At 56.6% G+C, this 22,171-nt stretch overlaps 2 protein-coding genes across 6 annotated transcripts; both read left to right on the top strand.

The window, feature by feature from the left end:
- Nucleotides 1-206: 206 nt before the first annotated feature.
- Nucleotides 207-9,936, top strand: Tbc1d10c (TBC1 domain family member 10C). Of its 5 annotated transcripts, none has more exons than XM_027944453.3 (10): nt 207-272; nt 511-699; nt 1,435-1,534; nt 1,746-1,853; nt 1,930-2,036; nt 2,205-2,319; nt 2,935-3,000; nt 3,114-3,303; nt 4,934-5,088; nt 5,386-9,936. In XM_027944453.3, the coding sequence occupies exons 2-10, from the start codon at nt 548-550 to the stop codon at nt 5,731-5,733; spliced, it is 1,341 nt and encodes a 446-aa protein (XP_027800254.1). In that variant the 5' UTR covers nt 207-272; nt 511-547; the 3' UTR covers nt 5,734-9,936. The 5 variants fall into 5 exon arrangements, 2 of the variants coding, with proteins under 2 accessions (XP_027800254.1, XP_027800253.1); XR_003583964.2 differs by lacking the exon at nt 207-272 and having other exon boundaries at nt 279-699; nt 5,386-6,272; nt 6,961-9,936; XR_003583963.2 differs by lacking the exon at nt 207-272 and having other exon boundaries at nt 279-699; nt 5,386-6,272; nt 6,870-9,936.
- Nucleotides 9,937-16,018: 6,082 nt separating this feature from the next.
- Nucleotides 16,019-21,767, top strand: Carns1 (carnosine synthase 1). Its single transcript, XM_027944465.2, has 6 exons — nt 16,019-16,501; nt 16,721-16,895; nt 16,974-17,059; nt 17,772-18,003; nt 18,090-18,370; nt 19,525-21,767. Exons 1-6 carry the CDS (start codon nt 16,019-16,021, stop codon nt 20,749-20,751), a joined length of 2,484 nt encoding a protein of 827 aa, XP_027800266.1. The 3' UTR covers nt 20,752-21,767.
- Nucleotides 21,768-22,171: the final 404 nt, after the last annotated feature.

Here is a 22,171-nt window from a genome sequence, read left to right as displayed (position 1 = left end):
ATAAAGTAAACTATAAATCTTATTGGAACCCTGAGTTGGGTGTTTTACATACCAGTAACCTCAAAACTGGAAATGACCTGGCTTTTCACCTCTGGCAGGCTCCAGGCCCCAACGCACAGGCATAGGGGGAGGTGGGAGGAGCCGAGGTTCAGGGGCACAGGGGCAGGCAGGAAGAGCCTCAGAGAGGAAGGGGTGACCCCCCCCATACACACTTGGGAGGGGCCCTCAACCGCTCACTGAAGCTGAGTCTGAGGAGGAAGTGAGAGGAGGAGGTGAGGTAGAGCAGGGAGGTGAGCTGAACTGGTGGGGACAGGCTGGGCCTGGGGCCTGGTCTCTATGGAGGCCTGGCCTTTATGTCACCTCGGGGACTAGCCCACTCCCCATTAAAAGAGGGCACATAGGGGGCTTGTTCAAATATCGTGAAATCTCACTCTGAGGCCGGGCAGTGGTTGACTGGGAACCCAGGCCCCAGGTTGGCCAGGAGCAGCCCCTCACACTGATTCTCCCCAGGTCTTTCAGCCAGTGGCATTTTGGGGTCTAAGGCGCCATGGCCCAGGCCCTGGGGGAGGACCTAGTGCAGTCTTCTGAGCTGCAGGATGATTCCAGCTCTTTGGGGTCTGACTCAGAACTGAGTGGGCCTGGCCCCTATCGTCAGGCTGACCGCTATGGCTTCATTGGGGGAAGCTCAGCAGAGCCAGGGTAAGTCGGGCAGGGATGGGAGATGGCAGGGTGCAGGGACCGAGGATGGGGGGTGAGGGCTGAATTCTGGAGTGAGACTCAACTTCAAGGATCTGGGGAGGGTCTGGTAGCTGGACTGGACAGAGACTCAGCCAGTATCATCCCTCCTCAGCTCTAGGAGTAATCCTAAAGTGGGAAGGGTAGGTTCCTGTATGTCTCTTTTACCTCAGCTTCTAAGGATTTATACCCATCCCTGGGGGTGAACATCTTTCCCTTTTTAATCTCTGGCTCAGGAATCTCAGATCCAAGTCACAGAACCCACAGCTCTTCTCCCCTGCCCAATGTGCAGACAGGAAAACGAGTCCAGAGAAAGACAGAAATTTGTCTTAGGTCACATAACGGGCCCAAGACAGAAGTAGACTCAAACTTGGACCCTGGCTTCTAGTCCAGGGCTCTATCCAGCTAGCTTTCCATGCGAATTGTCTGTGTTCCTGATCTGGGTGACAGTCACCCAGCTCCTCCCCAGCCCATAGTTACACCCTTTAATTTTTTTCCTGTTTCTGCCCACATCAGAGCTCTATCCTTTCCTATCCCCATGACTATCATTGACAGCTTCTGGGTCACAGGTCACCCTCTAGGACTCCCTAGAGAGCCCCAGTGCCAGGAACTAGGTTTACCTGAGTTATCTGGAGGGGGAAGGTGTGGGCTCTGAGGAACAGCTACCAGCACCTGGATACATGTGCTGTGGGTTCCCAGGCCAGGTCACCCCCCTGCAGACCTTATCCGCCAAAGAGAGATGAAATGGGTAGAGATGACCTCACACTGGGAGAAGACCATGTCCCGACGGTACAAGAAGGTGAGAGAAGAGTGACCCATCAGGCCCCCTTGCCTCCTTCCTCTCTGCCTCACCCATTGCCTTAATAAAATTTGCCCATGCTGTGACCCAGCACTTCCTACCTTTGCCCCCTCCCCCTCAGGTGACCCCTTGGCCTATGGGAGTGTACCAGGGGCCTGTCAACAGCAGCAAGTAAGGTCAACCTAATGAAGCCCCTCTGCCTGGCCCACAGGTAAAGATGCAGTGCCGGAAGGGCATCCCTTCAGCTCTGCGGGCCCGGTGCTGGCCTCTGCTGTGTGGGGCTCAGGTGTGTCAGAAGAACAGCCCTGGCACCTATCAGGTAAGGGAATTACCTCCCCTTCCCAGAGCTCCGTATTACCCTGGATCCTTGTACCCACCTTCCTGTCCACCTGCAGGAGCTGGCAGAAGCCCCTGGAGACCCACAGTGGATGGAGACCATTGGCAGAGACCTACACCGTCAGTTCCCTCTACATGAGATGTTTGTGTCACCCCAGGGTCATGGGTACGAGGCCAGCAATACCCAGGGACCCCAGCTTCCCCACTGTAGCTTTACATCCTTTCATCTCAGGGGACCCAACAAGGCCCAGGGAGGTTGTAGCCTGGGTAGAGGCCACAGAGGGTGGGAGGGGGTGTCTGGGGACCTAGCCCCTGATGGGGTCTTCTGGCACAGGCAGCAGGGGCTCCTGCAGGTTCTCAAGGCCTACACCCTGTATAGACCAGAGCAGGGCTATTGCCAGGCCCAGGGCCCTGTGGCGGCTGTGCTGCTCATGTACCTGCCTCCGGAGGTAAGTGAGCTCAACCCTGCCTGGAGACCCCCACCCTCGATCCCTAGTGACCTGGGCCCCCACAATTGATCCTCAGCTCTGGACCTATGACCTCCAACCCCGGTAACTCTAGCCTCCGGATCCTCTACTCTCAGACCTTGTCTGGAGACTCAGGGCCTCATGGCCTCCAACCTCACTCAGTGATCTTGAAGCCTAATGACCTTGACTCCAGGAACACAGACCCCTTGACCCTGTCCCTTATCCAAGTGATCTAGGAGTCTGGACATTTTCACCTTAATTTTTTTGCCTCTTGATTCTGGATCCTGTGATCATGGACTCTGTCGCCAATGATCCTGGGAATCCAGGACTTGAACTTTATGACCCTCTCAACCCTTGCCCTGGCTCTGTGACTCTCAAGTCCAGCACCCTGAGTCCTGAAACATCCAACCCCTAAACCCATCTGTTGGCCTTGTCTTGGGAAGAGGGGGGCTTCTGGTAAGAACCACCAGACCCTGAGCAGAGCAGGAGATGCCCTGAGTCCAGGCTCCTGACAGTGCTCCTGCACCCGCTTCCCCATCCTGCCTCCCAGTATGGCCCTTGCTCAATGGGCACTCACAGGCCTGTGCCCTACCCTAGGAGGCCTTCTGGTGCTTGGTGCAGATCTGCGAGGTCTACCTTCCTGGCTACTATGGGCCCCACATGGTGAGAGGCTGGGATGGGGCAGGAGGCGAAGGGTGGGGGCTGCAGAAACCTGGGTTCAGGGAGTAGAGGTGTTGGGCGGCTCTGGCCAGCTGAGTTGATGGACGTGGTCACAGGAGGCTGTGCGTCTGGACGCGGAGGTCTTCATGGCCTTGCTACGGCGACTGCTCCCACGTGTGCACAAGCACCTGCAGCAGGTGGGCGTCGGGCCCCTGCTCTACCTGCCTGAGTGGTTCCTGTGCCTCTTCGCCCGCTCCCTGCCATTCCCCACGGTGCTGCGCATCTGGGATGCTTTCCTCAGCGAGGGTGAGTGGGGCAGCCCCAGTGGCTGGGGTCCAGAGATTTGGGGTGCACTGGGGAGCCCGCTCACTAGCTCTCAGTTTATTCTGCTTGGTAACTGCCACTCCCAGTCTTTTGGGGCCTTGAACCAGGGGGGGTTGGATGTGGCTCTGGAGAAGACAGCCTTGTCCCAGGTGGTGCGTCACCCGTGTAGTGCATCGGAGCCCCCTCCTGTGATGGGGAGTACCACAGGGAGGCCAGCACTGCCTGGGCCAGGGCTGGGCCAGGAGGTTTCTGCTGAAGGTGGAGGGAGCTGGACTGGTCCCAGCGCCTGGCATCTGAGCAGCTCAGAGGCGGGCAGGACTGGGACTTGGCTGAGGGAGGAGGCTCCTCCTGGAGCCCACAGCCGACTGCCGAGCACAGCCGGGCACCAGGCGAGGGTGGCTCTGGCAACAAGAAATACCAAGTGTTCCAGACCTCATTCTGGTGGGGGTGGGGTGGGGTGGGAAGTGACTGTAGCCAAATTAAGGAGATATTTATAGAATGTCATAGTGCCATGAAGAAAATAAAACAAAGGATGTGACAGAGTGTCAGGAAAGTGGCAGGAAGTTCTTGCTATCTTTAAAGGTGCTCTGGCTGGAGGTAAACAGAAGGGTCGTGGGTGGAATTTGGGAGCAAAGAACGGGAGGATCACGAGGGGAGAGCCAGGCAGTCTTGGGGTCTTCTTGACGTGCCTCAATAGCCCCATAAGCACCCCACCTGTGATGTCCAGAGCTTGTTCCTCAAAAAGCAGTGGTGATTGAGTAGTACCTCTCTACTGCTTCAGATCTTCCACACAGGGAGGACCACTGGTGTCTGTCCAAGTCACCATCCATGTGTCACCTCCCCTCCAGCCGCAGACCCCAAGGGCAGGGTCATTTATGGTGACTGAGGTGATCCCTGCCCCCTCCACCTGAGGACAGGCATTGCACGGACACCCTTTAATAGCGATGATGACGTTAGCGGTGTCAATTGTTCCTTTACAAGTCACAGTTGTCACTAGGCCTTTCTGGCCCCCTGGCTGCTCTTCTCAGCAGATCAGAGGCTGCCAGGAAGGAACTGTGAGGCTCCAGGAGTGGCTCAAGGTCATGTGTGTGGTGTGTGTGTGAGTGTGCATATGTGTGCACAGGCACATGAATCCTGTGCTCTTGGTTCAGGCATGAGAGAAGCTCTGCCTAGAATCTTTCTAGAACCAGAGGGTCACAGATCCAAGCTGGAAAGTCCCGAGGTACCCATTGGACCTTCCCATATAGAGGATAGAGCTCAGGTGGTAGAGTGCTTGCCTTGGATGCAGAAGGCCCTGGGTTTGATCCCCAGCACCACAAACAAATAAATAAAGGAAGGAAGTCGAGGCCCAGAGAAGGCTTGGTGTGTGCTCTCGGAATCCCCTGGCTCCTGGCAGGCTGCTCCGCCTGGAGGTGTCTGAGGCTCCTGAGGCTGAGTTGGCCAGTGCAGGGGCCTGCAGTCCCCAAATCATGGTCTTCCCTCTGTCATTGCTCCTGGCCTAAGTTGGGTGGGGGCAGAGCTGCAGGCTGGTGGAGAGAGCATGACTGGGGGCAGGTTCAGGTGAATGGCCGAGGGAAAGGCTGGCTTCCTGTGAGTGAGTCCCTGGCTGCAGGTGCCAAGGTGCTGTTCCGAGTGGGGCTGACACTGGTGCGCCTGGCACTGGGCACTGCAGAACAGCGCATGGCCTGCCCAGGACTCCTGGAGACGCTTGGTGCCCTTCGAGCTATCCCTCCCGCTCAGCTGCAGGAAGAGGTCTTCATGTCCCAGGTGGGTGCCCCCTGCCCACCCTCCTCGATGACCCAGCCCCTGATGCACAGCTGGGTAAACCGAGTCACCAAGCTGGAAGCCCTAGTGAGAACACAGTCGGCTCCTGTCCCCTGAGCTGCAGAGAACGTGAGAACCCCAGGCTCAAGTGACTTTCTGTGGCTCCCCCCGCTAGGCTGCCTGTGAGTCCCTCAGCCCTTAGCCACTTCCTGGGGCTGTGTACTGCCTGCCTGTGGAGACCTCAGGGTTTCCTGCCTGTGCTCTGGTCCCAGTAAATTCTGCACCAACTGCTCCCCACAGGTACACAGCGTGGCCCTGTCAGAGCGGGACCTGCAGCGGGAGACCAGGGTCCAGCTGGCCCAGCTGTCCAAGTCAGCACCTGAGCCACTACCTCGGCCACAGGCCCGCCTTCCTGGGGCCCAGGCCATCTTCGAGGCCCAGCAGTTGGCAGGGGCACGAGGGAGTGCCAGGCCGGAGGTACCTCGAATCGTGGTACAGCCCCCAGAGGAGACCACGCCACCACGGCGCAAACCCCAGACTCGTGGCAAGACTTTCCATGGGCTCCTGACTCGGTCCAGGGGACCCCCCATGGAGGGTGCCCCCAGGCCCCATCGAGGCTCTGCCTCCTTCCTGGACACCCGCTTCTGAAGGTGCCATGGACTCAGTCCCCCAGTCCCAATCACCTGAGTGGCTGATGCCAGCCCTGAATGTGGGCACTGTACTTTACTGCTGGGATTTGGTGACTCATCTTTGTTCCCAGCAAGGACCATGCAGAGCGGGAGGGGAGAGTCCCCTCCACTTTATGGACTATGTCAGGCATGAGATCAAAGGTCACAGAAGGGGGCGTGTAGGGCAGGCTGGCCAACCACCCGTGAACCTGTCTTGGTGCCTGTATCAAAGAGCTGGAAGATTGTGGGGTGAGGCTGCTGGCTGGACTAAGGGACCCTTGAGGGCTCCTGGAGGACCTGGAATAAAGTCTGACTGAGCAGATGCCTGGATGGATTGGCAGAAGCCCTGTGCCCTGTCCCTGGACCTGCCATCCCTTCCCCTCCTGCCCTCACCCACCCTCCAGACCTGCCCTCTCCTTTCTGACTGGGGACTCCCTGAGGCTGCCCATTGGCTTCTGGGGAAGCTGTTTACCAGCAAGAGAGCTGGTAAACCACCTTGCTCCGGCCTCTTGGGGGCAGGTAAGGCTCATGCACCTTGGGAGGAGGACTCCCCAGTGGCACTTGGGCCCAGGAGTGGGGGGCTAGTCTCTATTCCACCCCTCATTCCCCTCCCCCTAGGCTGGTTCAGGACTCCCTGGGGTGGAGGGACTCTCACCCACTTCCGTGCCCCCTCACCCATGCTCCTGGTCCTGTCAGTCAAAGGGAGCCAGAAAGAACAAAGGCCTAGTGTGCCCAGGACAAAGGAGAAAGGTCCCGCCAGCTCTTGTCTCTCCCTAAGCCCCAGTGCTCCCCCTCGAGACCGCCACCATGGAAACCCCCTCCCACACTCACTAATTGCCCCCGTGGGTGCGTGGGGTGCTTGGGACATGAGCCATTGTCAAGACAACAGGACTGGTGCCCGTGTAGGCTTGTGTCCCCACAGTGCCCATCCCTATCTCCCTGTTGCCTGCCCCAGCAGTTCCTCAACAGGCCATGGGTAAAGAACAGAGCAGGGGCACAGGGGGAAGTGTCTGGAGGCCCAGGCTTCCATGGGGACAGCCTGTCACCATGACTGTGCTGGAGCACTGGCATGGCCCCTGTCAGAGTCTGAAAGTGGAGCGTTCTGTCTGTCCACAGGCTGCAGAAATGCACTCAATCTGTATGTTCTGTGGCACCTGCTAGGGGCCTGGCCAGGCCTGGGTGCAGCAGACCTGTCCCACTCCCACAGAGCCTGCTGCCTGGAGGAGGGACTCCTGGAGGGCCAGACCCACATCTGTAGTTTCTCTGGGGAAACTGAGGCTCAGGAGTGGAGGAACTTGACCTAAGGCCTACGATGACCCAAGATTTACTCCAGGCCCTGCCCTTGGCAGCCCATGAACCAGCCCCCCTGGATCCCCACCTTGGCCTGCCCTCCTGGACGTCCTCTGCGCTGCTTCACTCCCTTCCTGAGCCAGCCCAGGCTCCAGCTCTCCTGCCTGTGGGGCGGCAGTGGGGACCTCCAGGGTCCTCCCACTTTCCTCTTCCCCGCTCACTGGATACCTGGACCTTAATAACAGTCTTACCTGAAGTTCTGTTCTGTTCTGTTTTTTTCTTTTGGCAACGATGATTGAACCCAGGAGCACTTAACCACCGAGCCACATCCGCAGCCCTTTTTTGAATTCTGTTAAGAGACAGGGTCTCACTGAGTTGCTTAGGGCCTAATTGGCTAAGGCTGGCTTTGAACTTGAGATCCTCCTGCCTCAGCCTCCCAAGCCACTGGGATTGCAGGTGTGTGCCACCTCACCCAGCCTAAAGTTCTTAAAGCCCTTTCTCAGATCTGCACCCACCCTGCATTTTTCTACAGGTGGCCCCAGCACAGACGGCCTTACTAGAGAGAGGGAGGCTCTGAAATACTGAGAGCTCATCCCAAGGCCTCAGCAAGAGGCAGAGGAGCTGAGTACAGAGCCTGAGACCCTAGAGGGGTCTGTAGGTGGCCCCTCCGGCTCTGTACAGAGAGGGGGGAGTCCACCCATGAGCCACTGTCCAGCAGTTCTGCTGGGAGACCAGGGGAGGCAGAAGGCCATGAGCTGGGGTGGTGAAGGCGTTCCTGCACCCGCTGTCTGACAGGGTCACAGTGTGGGGGACGCTGTGGCAGGGCCGCACCATCTGGAAACCAGAACCATTAAGAATGTTAAGTGTTTTGTTTATGATCCTCATGATATGGATAACAGGGCATACGCCACTCAATAATAAAAGTACGTATTGCCTGAGATCGCAGGAAAATTCCCAGAATGAGACCAAGGATACAATGGAGACAGGCCATGAGGTGCGTTTCAGTGTCTTTCAGGATACAAACAATGGTGTTATTCCTCAAGCCTAAGCAAAGAGAAATATTTATCCCATAGTTAACAATTTACATAACCCCCTCAACCCCATCCTAAAGCCACAACCTGTATAATAGCCTAGCTACAGGAAAAACGATCGCTGTGCCAACAGTACAAGGACCACCGATAGCTGTGCCAACAGTACAAGGACCACCGATAGCTGTGCCAACAGTACAAGGACCACCGTATGTAGCTTATGGTATCCCCTCGGGGACAAGAGGCTAATAAAAACACATTCCCCAACCAATACACCCTCCTTTGCCTTACACAGAAACTTACGAAAATGGAAAACACAAAGTTAATATAAATGACAAATGGGTTGAGGTGTAAAGCCTGCCCTTTAGTTAAAGATTACAAAGACAAAAGAATTGGTGTGCTTTGACCAAGGATCAAGGGAGTTCTTTAAGAAAGCAGTTGAATAGGTCATATGAAAAAAAGAAAATTACCTTGAAAATTAAAAATAGAATAATATAAAATTAACATAGATATATTTTAGAGGCACTTCAGAGTAGTAGGCTTTTAAATAATAGACTTTCACTACTTTTGCTGAGAGCCATAGCCAAGTAGGAATGACGCATGGCATTTTGGGTTGAAAGGTGGCCCTGCTCAGGGATTAGGGTGGCTCCAGGATTAGGGCGGATCCTGCTGGGATTAGGGCGTATCCTGCTGCCTCAGGCGCCTGCTCCTTTGGAGTTCCCGTTGAGTTCTCGCGGGGTTCTGAGAGAATTGGTGCGCGGAGCCGAGTGGAGGCAGGGTGTTCACGGGAAGTGTGGGTAGAGTGTCAGTGAGAGTTCGGGAATAAAGAGTTGCTGTTTGAATCTACAAGGCTTTTGTGGTGGCTCGGTTATTTTGTGCCCAGCCAGACTGCGGCATACTTTAAGTGTGTTTTACTGGGATTTTAGTTTAGAAGTAAGAAAGCTTACCAATAATCATAAGTATGCTTTAAAGTTAAAGGTTAATGAAATAATTATAGGTATGCTTTAAATTTAAAAGTGAATAATAGGTCAGCAGTCATGTAGTCTGGTTGTGTCGCCTAGCACCTAGAGATTGAGGTGAAAACGTAAAAGCTTAATTTTGACTGTCTACGATTACAGAAAGATATTTTGAACAATGTACTCAATATCCTAGGTAATCAATGTATGTCAGAAAAGATTGTACTTCTTGAAAATTATGTAAATCAAAAAAGTTTTGGGGGCTGGGCATGTGGCTCAAGCGGTAACATGCTCGCCTGGCATGCGCAGGGCACTGGGTTCGATCCTCAGCACCACATAAAATAAAGATGTAGTGTCCACCAAAAACTGAAAAATAAATATTAAAAAAATAAATATTTAAAAATTCTCTCTCTTCTCTCTCTCTCTTTTAAAAAAAAAAGTTTCAGGCTTTGAAGCTATCCATTAACTACCTTGTGGGGTGCAGAGCAGGCTGAACTGTGTTGTCTGCTGGGCAGGCTGAACAGATGTTGGCTGCAAGATAGCCCACGCACTCAAACCCCCCTCTATCTGGTCCTTTATCACCTGTTTGCCTCAAGTCTGAACATTCAACCCTGCTCAAGGCTGAACACTTAACCCCCCCTTGGGCCAACAAGGCAGCTTGCAGACCCAGAGGCCCCATTAGATTTGGGCTATAAAAACTCCCTCCTGCCAGGCCCCCCTCTCTCTCCCTCCCTCTCTCTCCCTCCCTCTCTCTCTCTCGCTCTCTCTCTCTTGCTCTTTATCTTTCTTACGCGCGCTCTCTGTCTCTCTCTTGCTCTTGCTCTCTCCCTGTTCATCTCTTCTCTTTTCTCTCTCTCTCTTTCCTTCCTCTTTGTTGCACTGCTGCAATAAAGATCTTTTGGTTGCTCCGAGTGTCGTGGTCACTTTCCTTTCATACCTGAAAAAACACCTGTTAAAAAAAGTATAAAACTAGGGCTGGGGATGTGGCTCCGAGGTAGAGCGTCTGCCTGGCATGCGCGGGGCACTGGGTTCGATCCTCAGCACCACATAAAAATAAAATAAAGATATTGTGCGCACCTATAACTAAAAAGAAAATCAATCTTTTTTTTAAAGTATAAAAATAAAGATCGCTCCCGAGGCAGCATGAGGTGTCTTTGGAGGCTGCTCGTCACTTGCAACCTGCCTTCCGACTCTTCTTCTTTCGCCGACACCACTCCTCCTTCAGGACCACCCTGGACCCTCACTCCCCGCACCGGGGCTGGACTTGGTTGGCACTGGGGGGAGCACAGTGGCAGTGGCCCCCTTGAAACAGGCCTCAGGAGTGGGTGGTCTCCACGGGGCCCCTCTGGCTGGGTGCTGTCAGTCTTTCCTACTCAGGGAAGCATTTTTTCGGTGCCCCTTCTGCAGTTTCCATTATCATCCACTCTACAGGAGCCCCAACAGAAAAGTCAGGCCACAAAAGAACAGGCTCCCTCCTCACATGAACACCTACTGTATGCACACATTCTCATGGGCCCTGCCAAGGTACATGATGTGCCAGAGTGGGGAGCAACTACTCAGCCAGGTACCTTTGTGCAGTGAGCAACCTGCACAATCATACTCGGTGAGACCATCATCTCCCTACGTGCTCTTCTGGAAAGTGGCTCAGAACAGGGAAGCAGCACATCCAGGAGCACCTGTGTGCAGGTGGCCCTGGGTTCCATCCTCAGCACTGCAAAAAGAGAAAAATTTTAAGAAGTAGAAGCCAGGTGCAGTGCAGTGGTGCACATCTGTGTGGGGACAAGGGGGGATGGCACCTAGGGCGGTCTGTGGGCCTGCATCAGCCCAGAGGACATGGGGGTACACAAAGCAGTGGAAAGGCAAATGGATCCCCACCTTGGATCAGAGGAAGGGCCCACAGTGCCCTGCCAGCTGCTACGGAGGTTCCCCTCTTCCCAGTTTCTCAGAGGCCAACCTTGAACTCCCTACTAAGTTCCTGCACAGGAAATCCTCTCTCACCCTCTCTGGACCCCAGTTTTCTCCTCAAAATAGGATTGAACCTAGGGTGCTCTATCACTGAGCTCCATTCCTACCCCCTCCTTTTAGTTGTAGATGGACACAACACCTTTATTTCATTTATTGATTGATTTTTATGCAGTGCTGGGGATCGAACCCAGTGCCTCACAGTGGCCAGGTAGGTGCTCTGCCACTGAGCCACAACCCCAGCCCTCTCCAGCCCTTTTTATTTTTTAGCCTGAAGCAGGGTCTCACTAATTTGCCCAGGCTGGCCTCGAACTTGTGATCCTCCTGCCTCAGCCTCCCAAGCTGCTGAGATGACAGACGTGTGTCACTATGCTCTGTCCTCCAAAACTCTTGATACAGAGATCTCTGAAATAAAAGGGTTTATTGAACCATTATGGATGTGAGCCAGATGGTGAGGGACAGGTTCCTACAACCACCAGCTGCACGGCTGAAAAGCAGCTGGGAAAATGCCCACCACATCTAAAAATCTGGAGTTATTATAATTAACATTTTGGGGAAAAGAAAGCCTAAATTGTTCATATTGAATCTACACTGGCTATCGATAGATAAGAGGGGAGGGACAAGGTGAAGCCAGCGGAGTTGTGGGACAGAAGGGCAATTGGGAAGAAGAGTGGCTGCTTCTTGACTGGCTGGGGCTGTGAAATGCAGTGACATTTTGGATCAACTCCTGGGGCTCTGAGTCAAAGCTTCAGTATGTTTGGGAACATGGAGCTGGGCTGGGGACGCAGCTCAGTGGTGGAGCACTTACCTTGTGTGCAGGTAGCCCTAGGTTCCATCCTAAGCCCTGCAGACAGAAAAAAAAGTGGAAGCCAGGTGTGACGGCACACACCTGTAACCCCAGCTACTTGGGAGGCTGAGACAAGACAATCACAAGTTCCAGGCCTGGGCAACTTAGCAAGACCTTAACTTCAAACGAAAAATGAAAAGGGATGGGGACGGAGCTCAGTGGTAGAGCACCCCTGTGTTCAAGTCCCAGTACCAAAACAGATAAGCAAACAAACAAAACCACATTTTTGTTGTTGTTGGTTTGGCTGAAGCTGTTAGCTAATTAACTTATTTCTCTTCCTTTCCATCTTCCTCTCAACTTCGTAATTAAATTTAGGATATCCCAGAATTTTTATCTTTCTTACTTACAAAGTAAACCCTTGGTATCCAGCCAGGGTGGCCCCGGAGTGGGACAGCACCGCACTGCTCCCTGTACCTATATGCATACATTCTGGCAGAGGGAAGATCCCAGCTCTCTCAGTCACAAAATCTCAAATCACACCCCACTCTGAGCCTCATTTTCCAGTGCATAAAGGCAGAGAATCTAGCTGCTAACTCCAGGGAAGAGGGTATAGGTCCCTGCCCTGGGACTGCCCTCCAGGGAGCATCTTGCTGAGTGGTTGCCAGCCTGGCAGGCGCGAGGAGAAGAGGTGAGGTGAAGGGGGAACTCCACACTGTGCAGAGACCCTGGCCCAAAAGACTTTTCAAAGAATCTGCAGCGGGGCCAAGCGCTCCTGGCAGGAACGACAGCCGCCTGCGGGGCTGGGTGCGCTGGGGAGCCGGGCCGCCATCTAAGGGCAAGGCTGGGGACCGCGAGCCCCGCCCCCGCGTCCCGGCGACTCCAGTACCAGCTTCTGTGCGCGCCGGCCCCGCCCGCCCGCCTCCCTTTCCATCTCTTCTCCGTCTGGGTCTCCCTGTCCCTGTGTCTGCGACCCTCCGACAGTCCCGGTCCATTTGCCACGGGCCTATGTCGGGACTCGGTTTCTCTCTGAAGATCCCCCGCTGTCCCACGGACTGTCCCGCTGGTGGGTCCCAGCAGCTCCCTTGCATGCCCCAGGCCTGGGACGCTAGGCAGGGGACGGGGCGGGGCCCTGGCGGTGGTCCCGGCCCCCCCCCCCCGCCCTACTCTGAGCATGGCCCCGGCGCGCTATTTAAGGCGGCGCAGTCTCAGCCTCCCGCAGTGCCACCGCCGCCGCCACTGCACCCGCTAATCCACTGCGCCCAGCTGCCTCCGCCCGCAGGTACCCCGGCTCCGGCCCGCTCGGGGGAGCCAGGGAGGGGGGCTGCGGGCAGGGGCGGGACGGGGACCCTCAACACTAACCCGCACACCTCAAGGGGACTCCAGGTGTCCCCTGCGGAGGGGCTGGGCCAGAACTCCCAGCGCAGCCGGGCAACCCGGGACCATGAGTGAGCTCAGGGTGTAGGACCCTGGGGTCCCTGCGGCAGATATCTCTCCTCTCCTTGGGGCAGGGGTGGGGCAGCCTTGGCCATCTCCTGGCAGGGACAGGATGGAGGGTATTCAGATCCAAACGCTTTAGGGGTTGGAAGATGGTGGCGGGGGAGCTGGCTACCCTGACCCCTTGCTTTGTCTCTCTGTCCTTCTGGCTCAGCCCTCAGTCTCCCAGCCTCTCCACCTGTGAGATGGTGAGTCTCCTGTGACCCCTTCCTGCAAAGACCCAAGTCCCTGGATAGGGGGAGGGTCCAGAGGGCAGCAACTGGCACCCAAAGGCCTAATGCTGCCCGCAGCCCATGTGGACAGCTCAGACCTGTAACCAGCTCCACCCCCTTGGTTCACCTCCAGCTTAGAGAGCCTGGCCCTCATCTGCCCCCACAGCTGGGTACCCTCAACCCCTTGACATTGATTAATTCCACCCCACGTGTTGAGCACCACTTGTACTCCTAGCACCACTATAGTTTTGGGGACACAGTAGTGAGCCCACAGTCTGGGACATCAGGTGCTCTTTTCTGGGGAAAAGGGGCCCAGAGTTTGGCCCTGACCTTCTGGGACTCAAGCCAAACCTCTGTTGTCCCAGCCACGGATACTGTTTTGCAACCATGAAATGATCCCCCACTCCCAGCCTCATTAGCACCTCAGGGATGGGGGCAGGGCAAGCACCAGGCACCCACCAGGCCCAGAAAGACCTCACACCTTGCCAAGGTGGCCTCGTCCACCCCCTGGAGTACAGGCCCAGCTGCCAGGCCTATCCAGGCCAGGAAAAATGCAAGGAATTAGTATCCCTACCTATGTCACATGGAGCCTCCCAGCAGCCCCATGTGGGAGCCAGCCAGCTTTAGAGAGGGGTAGGGGTTGGATTTCTTCCAAAAAGCAGCATAGGGCTCCAGACACCTGAGAAGAAGAAACCAGCCCTGCCCTTCCTGGGCCTCACCCAGGTCCAGAGCACACTAGGTCGTCAAGGCCTATTTGGGGATGACAACGAGATTCACCCACGTAGTTAGGTGGCAGCAAACTCCATGCTGGCAGATTGGGTCAGTGAGGCCCAAAGCAAAATGACAGTTCCAGAGTGATCGGTGGGCTCATTGTCACGGGTTCTCTAGCCAGCAAACATTCAGAACCGTGACTGTGCCAGGCACTCTTTGGGTGCTGGGCGTGCCTCGATGAACAAAACACAGAAATGCTGCTCTGGTGAACCACGCGAGGGCAGACCTGGTGCAGAGTGGGGGTGGCGGTCCAGCCAGCGGGACATTGCATCCTTCTCTCCCACCCTGGGACGCCCCAGCTAACAGTTTCTAAAGCACTCCTCCCACATGGTCCCCTGGGCAAGCCTTCACCCTCAACCCAGCTCTTCCCTCTCCAGGCCCCTTGAACATGACCCAGGCTGGGGGGGGAAGGCAGGGCTTACACTGTTGGGGGACTTCGCTCCCTTGCCCACCCTGCCCAAGACCTACTACTTCTACCCCCCAGCTCTCCCTGGATCCACTGCATCCCCAGTGGGATTGTCCCCTGGGTTCCAAGGACCTGGACAGAGAGGTGGGCCCATGGGGCGGGGGCTCTGGCGTACCGCCCACAGACTGCTTCCCTGGCTCCTGGCGCCAGGATGTGGGCTTGGACTGCAAGGGCTCTCCCGAGGGGGCCGAGGCCCGGGCCTGGACCGTCTACTACTACAGCCTCCTGCAGAGCTGTCTGCAGCAAGCTGGCCTTCCGGAGACTCAGGACCGCAGCCATGTGCCCCGCACAGGTGCCAGAGGGCTCCATGGGGGCAGGGAGGGGCCCTCAGCCTAGAACTTCTATCTTCCCCCAAACTATGGTGCCCTCTGAAGGCAGGGAGCTAAAACAAGGTGGTTGGGGGCAGGCAGGCATTGTTTCCAAAGGTATCGGTACCAGTGAGGTCAGAAGTCAGGGCTCTCCACTGTTCCCCCTGCCCCTGGAGATCCAGGCCTGGGATCTACTAACCAGGCAAACCACAACTCCTCCCCTGCTTTATCTGTTTTATAAATCAGGTGGCCACAAGTGATTCTGTGTGAACAGAGTTCACTATGAGGATGAAGTTCACCGATAGAATACATGAGAATCACAGAACTGGTCCCATTGTATAGACTGGGAAACTGAGGCTCAGAGAAACGTTAGCTCTTCTACCCGCCTCCCTCTGCCTACAGGAAGGCCACACAGAAAGCCAAAGCTTAGGAGAGACTCACTCAGTCTATATGCCTTCTGGCCCAGCTGCAGAAAGGGGAGCCAGCTTCATAGGGCAGGATAGGCAGGTAGTTCCCCTTCCTACCCAGCCTCCTCTGTCCCCTGTACTCTTTCCTGAAGGACCTGGAGGCCCAAGGGTGAGGAGGGGGGTGGGGAAGGTACACAGAAAGCACCGGGAGCTCCTGACTTGGCAATGTTCTATTCCCCAGGCTGCCCTGGGGCAGAGGTGACCTTGTGCCTTCTGGGATCCCCCAGCACCTTTCTGTCTGTGCTGCTGGAGGGTGGGGTGCAGAGCCCTGGTGAGTGTGTACCCAAGTTCCCCACCCCCTCCAACAGAAAGGGCAGCCCCGCCCTGGCCCAGCCACATCCCAAAATACCCTCCAACCCTGGCAACTGCCCACATTCCATGGGACCGGCTGCCATACTCTGATTAGGGGTGGGTTCTGGGAGAAACTGCCCCTCACAACACAGGGGCTCTGGCTGGAGGTGGAGGGCATTGGGGCATTAAGCCACCCCTGGCCAGCCACCCGCCTCCCTCTGCCTACAGGAAACATGCTCCTTTGCCTGTCCCCTGCCTGGCTGACGAAGGTAGCAGCACCAGGGCAGCCGGGTGAGGCGGCCCTGCTGGTCTCCAAGGCTGTGAGCTTCCACCCAGGGGGCCTGACATTCCTGGATGACTTTGTCCCCCCTCGGCGTGCCACCTACTTCCTGGCAGGCCTCGGACTAGGGCCTGGCCATGGCCGGGAGGCAGCAGAGCTGGCCCGAAACCTGACTTGCCCCACAGGAGCCTCGGCAGAGCTGGCCCGGCTGCTGGAGGACCGGCTGCTGATGAGGCGGTTGCTGTCCCAGCAGGGTGGTGTGGCTGTGCCAGCTACCCTGGCTTTCACCTACAAGCCTCCAGGGCTGTTGCGGGGAGGAGATGCCAGCCCGGGACTACGGCTGGTGGAGCTGAGTGGCAAAGAGGGCCAGGAAACACTGGTGAAAGAGGAAGTAGAGGCCTTTCTGCACTCCGAGGCCCTGGGTGATGCCCTGCAGGTAACAAGCTCCTGATGTCTTCAGGTGCCAGCAGGAGGAGACCCATGAGTCCTGATGGGAAGCTGTGCCCAGGTTTTAACCCTATCATTGCTCCATCCCTCTGGGGCAGTGCCCTGACCTCTTAGCTCAGCTCAGTCATTGGCACCAGTGGCATAAGCATCTCACCTATGCAGGTATATGGGTGGTGGTGAGAAAACCCCTTTCCCCTTCCTGCTGTAGGTGGCCGTGAAGCTCAGTGGCTGGCGCTGGCAGGGACGGCAGGTTCTGCATCTGCATCCACGGGCAGAGCGGGACACAGTGGTGGACACAGTGCTGATGTTGCTGGAGAAGCTGGAAGAAGAGGAAAGTGTCCTGGTTGAGGCCATGTGCCCATCTGCCCAGCTGCCCTTCCCAGGTGAGAGCCACCTGTGCCAGCCAGGGGCGGGAGCCTGGTGGTTTTGTGCTGGACTTAGACCTCTCCATCTTCCCCCAGGCGGTCCCTCTCCCAGCCCTGAGCTGGCTGTGCGTATCTGTACTGTAGTGTGCCGGACTCAGGGTGACAGGCCCCTGCTGAGCAAGGTGAGAACACTCCCACAGAACTTCAGCTCAGCCCCATGGATCTGATGAGGCCCCTGAGCAATCTCTGGGCAAAAAGGACAAAAATCTTTGAGGGAATTTTGGTTATCCCTGGGGAAATTTCTGGGTCTGCTGACACTTTTTCCTTTCCCTTCCAATCCTCCTGAACCTCTCCTACTTTGGGAGCTTCTGCCCCAGTACTCAGCTGGTTACTAGGGCTCAAGGGGCTGATTCCTTTCCCAGAGAACTCTTGCCCACAGAGTAGGGCCTCTGATAGCCTTCCAGTGACTTGAGGCTTAGACTAGCAGGGCCTCCAGGCTGGAGATCTCAGGAAGGCTTGGGGAACTTCCTAGGTACCCAGCTCTGAGCCAATCTGAAAGGGAGAGATTCAGTACTGCCAGCAGGGAGCCAGGGATGAGGTTTCCCAGGGACATGCTAGGGCTGGGACACACCAGAGGTGCTGCAGGACTAGAAGCAACCGTGCTTGGAACTTTCTGGGAGCAGAAACCCCACCTAGGTCTGAAAGCCTGAGTCCCTGAAGAGTTCTGGGAACCAGATGGCAGTGGCTGGGGAGGGTGGTTTGAGTAGTTTGAGTCACGCTGGAGGATGCGTGCTTCTTGAAACTCCAGTGAGGGTGTCTGGATATTCACCCAAGAGGTGTGTGTGCATGGGGCAAGGGAGAGGGGCCAGTCCCCCTGAGCGGAACCTTGCCTAGGTGGTGTGCGGCGTGGGTCGTGGGGACCGGCCTCTGCGGCACCAGAACTCCCTGCCAAGTACGCTGGAGGTGGCGCTGGCCCAATTAGGACTGGGCGAGCCAGCGCAGGTGGCGGTCGTGCGGCAGCGCGTCAAGGCTGCAGCTGAAGCTGCGCTGGCTGCCGTGCTAGCGCTGGAGGCCGGCCTGAGCGCCGAGCAGCGCGGCGGGCGCCGGGCCCGCACTGACTTTCTTGGTGAGTGCGGGCGGCCGGGGCTGGGCGCCTGGGGGCGAGGACCGAAGGCCGTCCGCGCTGAATCCGCGCCCCCCTGTCCGGCCCAGGCGTGGACTTCGCACTGACAGTGGTCGGCCGCGAGCTGACTCCAGTGGCCCTGGAGCTGAACGGCGGCCTGTGCCTAGAGGCCTGCGGCGCGCTGGAGGGGCTGTGGGCCGCGCCCCGCCTGGGGCCCGCGGTCGAGGAGGCGGCGGCGGCGCCACTCGTGGAGACCATGCTCCGGCGCTCGGCGCGCTGCCTCATGGAGGGGAAGCAGCTGCTGGTGGTTGGCGCCGGCGGAGTCAGCAAGAAGTTCGTGTGGGAGGCGGCGCGCGACTACGGGCTCAAGGTGGGTGGAGTCCTGGGCGGGGCCGGGCTTCGAGCCGCGGCCGGAGTGGTGGAACCGGTCTAGGGGCGGGCCTTGGGCGGGGGCGGAGCTGGTTAATGAGGCGGGGCCAGAAGGGGCGGGGCCTGCTCTGGACATCCTTGTTAGCGATTAGGACGCTAAACTGCTCTCTCCCCGCCAGGAATGAGAAGCCCTTGGGAAGAACACAAAGCCTTCCACAGAGAGGAGGCCGGAGTGGATGGGCAGAAGTGGGAAGGGGACAGGGACGGGATTTAGGGTTGGTGCCAGAGCCCACGTTTTGAATGCCAGGTTAGGGCGTCTGGTTCTGTCTTGTGAATTCCACACACTAGGTACCTAGGGCCCGCCGAGGATGCTGGGGAGCAGCTTACAGATCCCAAATCAAGTTTACAGCAGTGGCTTCACATTACCTGGAGCGAGCTAGACATTCTTATCCCCACTGAACAGATGAGAAAGCTGAGGCCTTCTCAAGCCTCCTCTACCACAGCAGCCTCCTCTCCCCTCACCTACAGTGAAACACCCCCTGGGGAACCCCTTTCCAGCCTTCCGGTCTTTTTGCTTCCTACCTTGAATAGTGCTTTAACTAACGGGAATGCCACCCTACTCCTGATGCCAAGTGTCCCTGTGCAGACAGGACCTCATCAGTGGCTGCCTCTGCCCTGGCTGTCAGCTGCTTTGTGTCTGTTTCCCCAAAGCCATAAACTTTAGAGACACAGGACTCCTCCCAGGGTACCTTCCAGTGAGCAAACCACCTGCTCCCTGCTCCAACCCTGGTGGCTTCTCTCCAAGTCTTGGTTGAGGCTTTTCTGAACTCTCTGCCATGCCCTGTGCTCTTACCCTCCACCCCGATTCTCCGCTTCCCCCTGCAGGGCTCTGCTTCCTCCTCTTCCTTCTGGCTGACCTTATTCTTCAGCTTCCAGCTTAGCACTCTCTCCTTTAGGACACTTTCTACCCCTTCCAGGGTAGGTGTCCCACCCATTCTATCAATGAATCATCAACAAATATTTATTAAGCAGCTAGTATTTATGAGCCCATCTCCCCTTTGGGCTGGGACCACAGGACATCCCAGGCTCCATCCTGTCTCCTCAGGACCCAGCTCCTACTGACCTGGGTGTGCTGCCCTCCTGTGGTTTTTGCAGCTGCACCTGGTGGAATCGGACCCCAACCACTTTGCATCTCAGCTGGTGCAGACCTTCATTCACTTTGATGTGACAGAGCACCACAGGGATGAGGAGAATGCGAGGCTGCTGGCAGAGCTGGTACGGGCACGTGGCCTGAAGTTGGATGGCTGCTTCTCCTACTGGGATGACTGTCTGGTGCTCACGGCCCTGCTCTGCCAGGAGTTGGGGCTGCCCTGCAGCTCCCCAGCTGCCATGTGCCTGGCCAAACAGAAGAGCCGCACCCAGCTGCACCTGTTGCGCCGCCATGGCCCGCCCTGGCCTGCACCCTCCATCCATGCTGTGGCCTGCTGTCCATTAGAGAGTGAGGCTGATGTGGAGAGGGCTGTCCACCAGGTTCCCCTGCCAGGGGTAATGAAGCTGGAGTTTGGGGCAGGTGCAGTGGGTGTGCGGCTGGTAGAAGATGCACCACAGTGCCATGAGCACTTTTCCCGAATCTCCCGTGACTTGCAGGGTGAGGCTGACCACCCAGGCATTGGGCTGGGCTGGGGCAATGCCATGCTTCTAATGGAGTTTGTTGAGGGCACTGAGCATGATGTGGACCTGGTGGTGTTTGGTGGGCGGCTGCTGGCCGCCTTTGTCTCTGACAATGGCCCCACAAGGCTGCCTGGCTTCACAGAGACCGCAGCCTGCATGCCTACAGGGCTGGCACCAGAGCAGGAAGCACAGATGGTGCAGGCAGCCTTCCGCTGCTGCCTGGGCTGTGGGCTGCTTGATGGGGTCTTTAATGTGGAGCTTAAGCTGACTGGGGCAGGGCCTCGGCTCATCGAGATCAACCCCCGCATGGGTGGTTTCTACCTGCGTGACTGGATCCTGGAGCTCTATGGTGTGGATCTGCTGCTGGCTGCTGCTATGGTGGCCTGTGGCCTTCGGCCTGCCCTTCCTGCCCATCCACGTGCCCGTGGCTACCTCGTGGGCGTCATGTGCCTGGTGTCCCAGCACCTGCAGGCATTGAGTTCCACTGCTAGCCGAGAGACTTTGCAGGCCCTGCATGACCAGGGCCTGCTGCGCCTCAATCTGCTGGAGGAGGCCCTGGTGCCTGGTGAGTATGAGGAGCCCTACTGCAGTGTGGCCTGTGCTGGGCCCAGCCCCGCTGAGGCCCGCCTCCGCCTGCTGGGTCTCTGCCAGGGACTGGGCATTGATGGGCCAAACTACCCAGTTGCCCACTTCCTGTCTCACTTCAAATAGCATTGGGGCTAGGGGGAAGGAATGAAATGCAGGGGGCAGGGGCAATGATGCCCTCCACTCCCTGGTGATTGCCCTGCCTCTCTCCCTATTGCCCTGCCCAACCCCCAGTGTGGTCCACTCCCCTTGCCTCAGGTCTGTCACAGAATGGCAGAGCCATTGAGTCTTCTAGGCTTAAAGACCATAAAATAAGCATCTGGAGGGTAGGGGTGGGGCCTCTTGCCCTCATGAAGGCCTCAGTCCAGCCCACATCTGCTCCAAGACACTAGCCCTGGAGAAATAATAGCACATATACACACCCCCCCCACACACATGCACACACACTCACCCCCCCACACACACACACACGCTGCTACCAACTATCCTAGATTGGAGTGAGCCCTGACCCAGGCCCTCCTCTCCACCCCTCCAGATATTTCTCTATCTAGGAGGAGAGAACCTGGCTGGATCCCTGGACGTGGACAAATGCCAGGACAATTTGCGATTAAAGCCCCTGTTTTTCTCTTTTCCGAATTACATGAGTTATGGAGCCTATTGAAAACTTCTGGCAGTGCCCCTGTCTCAACTGACCTGAGCAATAGAAGCAGGTAGCCAGGCTACCTCTTCTCACACTTCCAGGTAGATACTACTCCCATTCTACAGATGAGAAAATGGGCCCAGAGAAGAAAAATGACTGTCGCCAAGGTCATAGCACAGTGCATATTAATACAGTGCAATGGCCAGGTTTCTGTGTTTACCAATTCTATGTGCCCATCAGCTTCCAGGCCTCCCACCTCTCTGCCCTCATTCATAAGCAGCTCTGAGACTCCTGAATACCCTGTACCTTCCCATGCACCATACACCTTCTCCACCAAGTGCTTTGGCCTCTGGCACACTTAACTAGCACAGGCAGAGGGTATCTACACTCCCTTCCTCATTCAAGGAGACTGCTTTAAGGCTCCTGCCTCTGTCCTGCACAGAAGCTGTGGACAACTCTGCAAGCATTCTTTCCCCAAATAAATGTTTATGGACTAGTGGCATGTTTGGAGTCTGGAATAGGTTATCTCAACTGGACAACTCCCCCAGGCTTGGCAAGCAGAGGAAGGGGAGGGAGAAGTGGGTGGGGAATTCTGTAGCATCTTGAGCTAAGGAAAATCCATCCTACTGGCCAGGCCTCTGGGCTGATCTTTGGCAGAGGCCTGCCCTACATACACCTACATCAGGGCCCAATCTAAGGATTTCCTTTGGTGGGATTACAACCAGAGGCCGCATCCAACCAAATAAACCTCGGCCAGCCCAGAGACCCCCAAGTTGTGCAACTGGAAGCCATGGTTCCCAATAGTCAGATCTCACACCCAGGCCTGGTCTGGTCCAAATTCACCCTCTACAGAGCCCATCCAAAATGAATCCATGCCCATTTTAATGTGTTAATTCATTCCTTTCA

Source organism: Marmota flaviventris, chromosome 9, assembly GCF_047511675.1.
Source record: "Marmota flaviventris isolate mMarFla1 chromosome 9, mMarFla1.hap1, whole genome shotgun sequence".
In the NCBI taxonomy this organism is placed as follows: Eukaryota; Metazoa; Chordata; class Mammalia; order Rodentia; family Sciuridae; genus Marmota; species Marmota flaviventris.
This window is presented reverse-complemented; position numbering and strand designations above follow the sequence as displayed.

Excerpts from the sequence above, each read along its gene's own strand:
- Carns1 (XM_027944465.2), top strand. The coding sequence starts at position 16,019 with ATGCTCCTTTGCCTGTCCCCTGCCTGGCTGACGAAGGTAGCAGCACCA. Across the intron at positions 16,896-16,973 it reads TGCCCAGCTGCCCTTCCCAG|GCGGTCCCTCTCCCAGCCCT; the intron begins GTGAGAGCCACC and ends ATCTTCCCCCAG. Across the intron at positions 18,371-19,524 it reads CGCGCGACTACGGGCTCAAG|CTGCACCTGGTGGAATCGGA; the intron begins GTGGGTGGAGTC and ends TGGTTTTTGCAG.
- Tbc1d10c (XM_027944453.3), top strand. The coding sequence starts at position 548 with ATGGCCCAGGCCCTGGGGGAGGACCTAGTGCAGTCTTCTGAGCTGCAG. Across the intron at positions 700-1,434 it reads GGAAGCTCAGCAGAGCCAGG|GCCAGGTCACCCCCCTGCAG; the intron begins GTAAGTCGGGCA and ends GTGGGTTCCCAG. Across the intron at positions 2,037-2,204 it reads GTGTCACCCCAGGGTCATGG|GCAGCAGGGGCTCCTGCAGG; the intron begins GTACGAGGCCAG and ends CTTCTGGCACAG.